Genomic DNA, 8,741 nt, shown 5'->3' on the forward strand with positions numbered 1-8,741 from the left:
TGTGATTGTTTCTAACATATAAGATTATTTTTTTGTTGTTTTGTATGTCCCTCCCCCTGGTATAACCCCTGTTTTCACTGTATTTGATGTTGGTACACTTTGTGGAGGGGAAGAGATAAAACTAATTGTTTAAATAGGGATACAGGTGGATCCATTGCAACAATGAGATGTACAAGATGTTATGTCGAAAAATGACCTTTACAAATTTTTTTTTGGGGGGGGGGAATGAGAAGAGATGGGAAAGATGGAAAGGGATGGGAAGGGGAAACAAAGGAGGAGGCAACAATGCTTGATAAGAAATGTACTCATTACCTTGCCCATGTAATTTTAACCCCTCTGTATGCTATTTTCACAATAAAAAAAACTGTCCCATTGAACAATGAGATGTACAAGACCTTATGTTGAAAAACAAACTTTACAACTTTGGCAGGAGGGGGTAGGGAGGATGGGGAAGGGGTGGGGGGGCTGGAGGGGAGATGGGAGGGCAGGGATGGGAAGGGGAAACAAAGGAGGAGGCAACAATGCTTGATAAGAAATGTACTCATTACCTTGCTCATGTAATTGTAACTCCTCTGTATGGTATTTTCACAATTAAAAAAACTTATTTAAATAAAAAAGAACTAGAGTACAATGGTAACTGTGGCACCTGTGGCTCACGCCTATAATTCTGGCTACTCACGAGGCTGAGGCAAGAGACTCTTTGTGCCCATTAACCACTAAAAAAGCTGGAAGTGGAGCTGTGGCTCAAGTGGTAGAGCACCATCCTTGAGCAGAAAAGTTAAGTGAGAATGTGAGGCCTTGAATTCACCAGGCCGCATTTTTTAATGTCAGTGAGCAGATACTCCTAGTTTTAAATTTAGAAAATTGGACCCATCATCCAGGAGCTCATATCATGAATGATTACAAGTAATAGATTCTCTAAAACTATTTAGTCATAGGCTATAGAGCAATCATAAACTCTATTTCCCTCCCAATTCAAAGTATAGGAGGGATGGTTCCCAATTAATGTTTCATTAATCTTTGGAAAAAGAGAGAAAAACACACACCAGGGAGCCAAATATATAAAGGCTAAAGTTTTGAAAATACAGAACTGCCAGTCTTTCCCCTGTGTGTCTTGAAAGCTTTTCTTTAGTAAAATGATGGAGCTAGGAGAAAGCAGTTTTATTTATTTGTTTGTTTATTGTCAGTTCTGGGGCTTGAACTCACGACCTGGGTGCTGTCTCTGAGCTTTTTCACTCAAGGCTACCTCTCTATTATTTGAACCACAGCTGCCCTTCTGACATTTTGGTGGCTAATTGGAGAAAAGAGTCTCATGGACTATACAATCTGGGCTGGCTTTCCTCAGATCTCAATCTCCTGAGTAGCTAGGATGACAGGCGTGAGCTGCCAATGGCAGCAGTAGTTTTCTTTTCAATGTGATTGCTTGATAAAACAGAAAGAGGAATGCCCAAAGCACACTAAATTTTAAAACATGATTCTGTCTCACATGGTTAAATAGTCTTCTCAACAATTAACATGTGACGTTAAACATCAAGACTGTGTACTTCATACTTAGTTCAAGTTTTCATGGTGCCAACTTCCGAGATGGCAGCTAAGGAAGGGAAAGGAATGACCGTCTCCATTCACTTTTCTACTCACCCTCTCTCTCTACACCCACAAGCATATTGAACTGTGGCTTCTGAGTCTCCACGATTGGGGATGAGAGAAAGGAGGAAGAGATTCAAGCAAAGCAATGGCTTAATTGTTAATATGGCTAATGGTTGGCTTTTGTTCTTTCTGAGCATGGGATGTTTAATGTTGACTCTTTCTCTTCTCAGAGCTTTTGTGTTATCCAAGATGAGCACTGGTAGCGCATACCTATAATCCTAGCTAGAAGTAGAGCTGTGGTTCAAGTGGCAGAACACTAGCCTTGACCAGAAAAGTTCAGGGACAAGTGCTCAAGCCCCTGAGTTCAGGCCCAGGACCAGCATCCCCCAAATAATAAATGAATAGATAAATACATAAATAAATCACCCATATGTTGAATTTATTGTTTTATTTTAACTTAATAAAATAATATTTTAAAAACAAACCTCAAAATGGAAATAAAAACTCAGCCTCAATAATGATTCTAACTTTAAGGTTATAATTGTTGTTTGACCTAAAGTTGTACTTTACAACGTAACTGCTACTGTAAAATAAAAAAGGACAGACCACTAACAGTGTCATGTCCCATATGAGTTCTACTCACTCCAATACAATATGTACTTCTAAACTGTATGTAGAAAACTGTTGGAAGTGTGTTTTAATTCTTAACATATATGCCCTCACAAATTGTGGTTTCAAATAGAGTAAGTATGCTTATCAAGTTTTAACTCAGTTGAATCTTGGAAGAAGTTGTCAATTATGCAGAAAGAAAATTCAAGCATGAAAGTACTTAGGTAATCTCTTGAACTTTAAACTTCCACATCATAGTACTGGGTTCGATCTAAGATAAGACATGGAATAAATTCCCGTCTAAGATAAGACTGAATCAGTTTGCCTAGAGGTTGACACAACTGAGAACATGGCTTTTGACGGTAGCTGGAAGGTAGACCGGAGTGAAAACTATGACAAGTTCATGGAAAAAATGGGTAAGGACTTTCTTCTTCGCTGGCTCTCTCTTTGCATGCCTAACAGCTGTTCTGGCTTAGAGACTGGTTCTGGGTCATTGTGCTTCTGAGGAGAGGAGGGAAAACCAATCTTCTAGTTTCTTGCATTAGGAAGAATGCATTATTTCTCTAGGGGAAAGGAAGATTCTCCCAGCACCTGCAAATGCACAAAGACATTGAAAGATTAATTAGACTTTGCCAGAGAACCAGGCAGACATACAGGTACAGAGAACAAAGAAAGGTTTATTGCCAGGAAAGGAGGCAGGCAATACTCCTTCTCACAAAGGAGAAGTGAGAAGAAGCACCTGCTATTGTCTGAGGTGACCTATATAACCTAAAAGGTTTAGGAGGGGCTAGAAGGGGCTAGGAGGCGGAGACCCTGGTGTGGACGTGTGGGCCAGGGGCTTCATCATGGCAGACTAAGATTTATGGTTGCTATTCAAATAGTAGATAAGGGTCCTGTAGCTGCCTGAACTAGAAGGTTACTTTAAGGGGCTCTTGTTGCCTTCTATGGTGGTAGCTGCCCCAAAGAAGTGCCATCCCAAGGTAAAGGGGGTTGGAAGTTGATTATTTACTACCTTTACTACATGGGCCTAGTGCTGCCTAGGAAGGGAGCATGTTAAGCTGTGGAGAAGGGAAGGAATGGACTAAGCTACGGGAAAGGGACTCATTCGCTAACAGACATATTCAGATATGTTTCCTTCATTCTTTTTGTTTGTTGGTGGTGACAGTCCTGGGGCTTGAACTCAGGGCCAGGGTACCATCCCTGAGCTTTTGTGCTCAAGGATAGTGCTCTTTCACCTGAGCCATAGCTCCACTTCCTGCTTCTTCTTTTGATAGTTAAATGTACAAAAGAGTCTTACACAGCTTTGAATCGAAATCTTCAGATCTCAACCTCCTGAGGAGCTAGGATCACAGGTGTGAGCCACCAGCACCTACTGTTTCTTTCATTCTTTAACTACTGGTGGTATCTATGAAATTGAAAACTAATATTTTGTTTGTTTAGAGAAACAAAATGGTAGTATGTAGTGAAAATTTCCAGATTTTTAAACTAGGTTTACAGGAAAAGCAAACACTATATAATAAAATAGTAAAAATGTGTTCTATAAAAATTCACTTTAGAGTTGGGAAGGGGGCTCAGTGGTAGAGCGCTTGCCTTGCATGCATGAGGCCCTGGGTTCAATTCCTCAGCACCACATAAGCAGAAAATAAAAAAGCTGGAAGTGGTGCTATGGCTCAAGTGGTAGAGCGCTAGCTTTGAGCTGAAGAGCTGAAGGACAGCGACCAGACCCAGAGTTCAGGCCCCATGACTAGACCCCCCCCCAAAAAAAATTCACTTTAAATAAATTAGATTTTATACTCTTCTCTGTTTTAGAAAACTCTCCGAAACAACCTCACAAAGCTATGTATGTATTTTTTTTTTTTGAGGAGGTTGACTTTAACTTGTATAAGTGTGCAATAATATTCTGGTAAAAGTTGGGCAAACACATCTGTCATTTCCCCTAAGTAAACATCTGCATTTTTTATAGCCTATAGCTTTGGAATGCCAAAGGTTAAGTTTATGGAATTTGTATGTTCATGTAATAATGAATTTGGCCATACATTTACTAAAATTTCTGTTTGGAGTCCAGTCAGAAATTCCTCAAAAAGCAGATAATTGTGAAATTTAAACCCTAAAAGCAAGTTGGCTATGGTAACATATACCTGCAATTCAAGCACTCACAGGAATGAGCACATGGACAGAAAATGGTATTAACAAAAGAATATAGTGAATGTACAGAAGGACTGCTGTCACTTTACAAAAAAGTAAACACCATTTACTACTTCAATTGGCTCTCCTGAAATGTGTTTTACTTTATACTAAAACAAAAAGTTTGCTGGCATTGGGGCTTCAACTTAGGGCTTTACACTCCTGATTGGCTTAAGGCTGACATTCTATCATTTGCACCACAGTCAAAGATGAGCCTCACAGACTTTTTAGCCCTGGCTGGCTTCAAACTAGGATCTTTGGATCTCAGCCTCCTAAGTATCTGTCTTACAGGTGTGAGCCACCAGCCCTCAGCAACTTTATTAGTCTTTATTAAAATTACTCCACTATCTAAGAGGATTTGTTTGGAAGAGTGCCTGGGATCAGTTCTGATCCAATTGTGCTTAACTTTCCCTCCACAATCTAGCCAAAGCTGAGGCAAAAACAATACTAATGGGACTTCCTCTCCACTCTCAAAATAAAATTTAACAAGAGTTTAAAATAGAGCTCAGAACACAGATGTTCTGTGGGATTTTAACGTTTTTGTTCTCTTATCTCTTTCCCTTTATAGGTATCAACATGGTAAAAAGGAAGCTTGCAGCTCATGACAATTTGAAGCTGATAATTACACAGGAAGGAAATAAATTCACAGTCAAAGAATCAAGTACTTTTCGAAACATTGAAATTGTTTTTGAACTTGGTGTCACTTTTAAGTACAGCCTAGCAGATGGAACTGAACTCACTGTAAGAAGTGTGTGTGTGTGTGTGTGTGTGTGTGTGTGTGTGTGTGTGTGTGCCAATCCTGGTGTTTGAACTCAGGACCTTAGCTGCTCAAGGCTGGCACTCTACCACTTGAGCCACAGCTCTACTTCCTGCTTTTTGTTGGTTAATTTCTTGCCTGGGTAGGTTATGAACCATGATTCTCACTTAACCTCCTAAGTAGCTAGAATTACAGGGATGAACCAGTGACTAGAAATAATTTTTATAAGTGACATATTCTTGGATTTTCCACCCAACACCAAACCAATCTGCTTTATTTCATTGGGTGGCTTAATTAGTAAAATCTGATGAAGCCAATGAAGTCTTTAAATTTATGTTGCATGGATTCTTGGCATATTTAAATACAGTGTTTTTATTTCCATTTCCATGTGAAAAGAATCTAGAACAAACAAGAATTAGGAAAATTCCCTTCAAAGATCTGATTGTAAACCAGTTCACAAAGAAATTTAAATATTTTTAACATTATATTCTGGTAGCAACAAAAAGCTTCTAGGATAACTACATAAAAGTTTTGTATGCCAGGCGCCAGTGGCTCATGCCTGGAATCCCAGCTACATAGGAGACAGAGATTAGAGAATCATGGCTTAAGCCAGCTAGGGAAGGAAAGTCCATGAGATTCTTCTGTCCAGTTAAACCACCAAAAAGCTGTAGGTGAAGCTATGGCTTGAGTAATAGAGCACAAAATCTCAGGAACAGCATCTAGGCTCAGAGTTCAAAACTCAGGACTAGCACCATTAAAAAAAAAAACAACTCAGCAGATGGCAATTATGGAGGAAGTTGTACAGAATGGTTGTACTACATGGATTGAAACCTGGCATCATCACAAGATGGCTTTGAGTAAATTACTCTGCGTGTATTTCCTTGGCTATAAAATGGAAGCAACAGTATCACTTCACAAGGTCAATGTGAAGGTTAAACAAAAAATTAAATATGGGCTGGGAAGGTGGCTCAGTGGTAGAGCACTTGCCTTGCATGCATGAGGCCCGGGGTTTGATTCCTCAGCACCACATAAGCAGAAAAAGCTGGAAGTGGCGCTGTGGCTCAAGTGGTAGAGCGATAGCCTTGAGCTGAAGGGCTGAGGGACAGCACCCAGGCCCAGAGTTCAAGCCCCACGACCAATAAAAAATTAAATATGTTATCTACCCATATATTTATATGACTCAAAACAGCCTCTAAGATGCATGAGACCCTAACAAATGCCACCATCTTTTTACGGTATAGGGGAGCTGGGCCATTGAAGGAAACAAACTTGTCGGAAACTTCCAACGCGTGGACAATGGGAAGGAGCTGAAGACTGTTCGCGAAGTCATGGGCAGTGAGCTAGTCCAGGTGAGCTGTGAGAGGCAAAAAACGTTTCAGAGGTAAAAAGAAATGACACAATAGCAACTATTGTATCATGGCTGAATTACAGAGTTAGTAAATAGACGGTTACTTTTGTTCTTATAATACATACTGCTTTCGAAAAATAGAAACTTTTTGTGCTATTTATGGAAAAGAATTAGCCACGTAAATTCATATGTGTGTGCGATCCATAGCAACAGCTTTTTTAACTACCAATCAACATTTTTAATGAGAGTATCCAGTATATGCCTAAAAATCTTCCTATCAAGTATAAAGACAATAGCTCTATATTTTAACAGAAAATTCTTTTGTTTGTTTATGCTTCTCAGACTTATACATATGAAGGAGTAGAAGCCAAGAGGATCTTTAAGAAGGAATAAGCGTGGTTCTTGGGACACAGCTTAAAATACAAATTGGACAGAAGATCTATTTTGCACCCAAAAACTGCTTTTCACTCGCCACCAAAAATAAAGTTACCGACTGATTAGTCTTTTAGCAAACATTGGTATACTTCCAGGCTTGTCAAAGTAAAAGAAGTAAAAGTTAATTTGGACTTAATTTGTGTTCAGATGGACATTTTTTGGTGCTTTCAAAAAATTTGTACCTCTTTTTAAAAACAGAGAAATAAATGTTTTTCTCATACTGCTTTACAAGTAGCCTTTTGTTATAAACAAGCAGCCAAGCATGGTGTTGCACACTTGTAATCACAGCCATATGGAAGCATAAGTGGGAAGCCTGCATTGAAGTCCCAGGCAGGTTGGAGATCTCCCTACCTGCAAAATAACTAAAGCAAAAAGGGTAGGAGCATGCTCCTGGGGTAAAATGTTTGCCTGAGTTCAAATTCCTATACTGGAAAAACAAAGAAAGCAAAAAGCTTTGTGACATCAAGCCTATGCTCAATGTTTTCATATTTGTTTTTGTTTTCATATGTGGTAACCTAAAAGCATAATTGCCTCTGAGTCTTCTCAACTGTGAGTGTCCATGAGTCCCTCAGTAGATGAATGGACCAAGAAAATGTGGTATATATACACAATGGAATTCTATGCCTCCATCGGAAAGAATCACATTGCCCCATTTGTTAGGAAATGGAAAGACTTGGAAAAAATTATATTAAGTAAGTCAGGCCCAAAGAAACACAGGTCCCATGGTTTCCCTTATTTGCAATAACTAGTTTATGTCTGAGTCAAGCAGAAAAGCTCAGATAAGTTGATGTTAGGGAAATGAACCCTAAGATATGTATTTAAATTTTTCTTTCTTTCATGCAATTGCTTCTAACACATTTATAAGTTTATTTCTTTGTTGCTTTGTATGTCCCTCCCCCATGGTATAACCCCTGCTTTCACTGTATTTGATGTTGGTATACTTTGTGGAGGGGAAGGGAAAAAACAAATCGTTTAAATAAGGATACAGGTGGACCCATTGCAACAATGAGAACTATAAGTCGTTATGTCGAAAACAAACTTTACAACTTTGGTGGGGGGGGGGGGAGGATTAGATGGGGGGTGGGGGAAGGATGGGAAGGGATGGGAAGGGGAAACAAAGGAGGAGGCTACAATGCTTGATAAGAAATGTACCCATTATCTTGCCCATGTAATTGCAACCCCTCTGTACAGTATTTTCACAATAAAAAAATATGTACTCAACCAAAAAATCTTTAGAAATAAAAGCAAATCCAAAAAGAAGTGTGTGCCTACTTGCACAATTCAAAGATGTTAGTCATTCTGATAGATCAAAATTTTTAGCCCTGCACCAGTGGCTAATGCCTTTAATCCTAGCTACTCAGGAGGTCGAGCTCTGAGGATCGAGGTTCAAAACCAGCCTGGGCAGGAAAGTCTGTGAGACTCTTATCTCCAATTAACCACCAGAAAATTGGAAGTGGTGCTGTGGTTCAAGTGGTAGAGTAAATAGCCTTTGGCTGAAGAGCTGAGGGACAGCACCCAGGCCCAGAGTTCAAACCTCCCAACCAACAACAACAACAAAATTTTTTTGATAATTTTGTCCCAGTCATCTTCTCTAGGTGTGAATTTTCCCAGTTCACGCCACGTTGAATAATATCATGGGACTTACATGTTGAGCTACATCAAAACTTTGTCAACCAGTTACAGGTGTAATCCTAGCTGTATCGCTAGCTATTCAAGAGGCTGAGATCTTTGGATGAAGTTCAAAGCCAGCCAGGGCAGGAAGTCCGTGAAACTCTTATCTTCACCTAACCATCAAAAAGTTGGAAGTAGAGCTGTGGCTCA

General features: G+C 39.5%; 1 protein-coding gene across 1 annotated transcript; it reads left to right on the forward strand.

Annotated features, from left to right (window-relative positions):
• The first annotated feature begins 2,540 nt into the window (after positions 1-2,540).
• Fabp2 (fatty acid binding protein 2) lies at positions 2,541-6,927 on the forward strand. Its single transcript, XM_042697595.1, has 4 exons — positions 2,541-2,612; positions 4,949-5,121; positions 6,379-6,486; positions 6,828-6,927. Exons 1-4 carry the CDS (start codon positions 2,546-2,548, stop codon positions 6,876-6,878), a joined length of 399 nt encoding a protein of 132 aa, XP_042553529.1. The 5' UTR covers positions 2,541-2,545; the 3' UTR covers positions 6,879-6,927.
• Positions 6,928-8,741: the final 1,814 nt, after the last annotated feature.

The sequence above is a fragment of the Dipodomys spectabilis genome, unplaced genomic scaffold, assembly GCF_019054845.1.
Source record: "Dipodomys spectabilis isolate Male_0828 unplaced genomic scaffold, ASM1905484v1 ptg000225l, whole genome shotgun sequence".
Taxonomy (NCBI): Eukaryota; Metazoa; Chordata; class Mammalia; order Rodentia; family Heteromyidae; genus Dipodomys; species Dipodomys spectabilis.

Coding starts and splice junctions, on each gene's coding strand:
- Fabp2 (XM_042697595.1), top strand. CDS start 2,546: ATGGCTTTTGACGGTAGCTGGAAGGTAGACCGGAGTGAAAACTATGAC. Junction 5,122..6,378: donor CAGATGGAACTGAACTCACT/GTAAGAAGTGTG, acceptor TTTACGGTATAG/GGGAGCTGGGCCATTGAAGG. Junction 6,487..6,827: donor TGGGCAGTGAGCTAGTCCAG/GTGAGCTGTGAG, acceptor TATGCTTCTCAG/ACTTATACATATGAAGGAGT.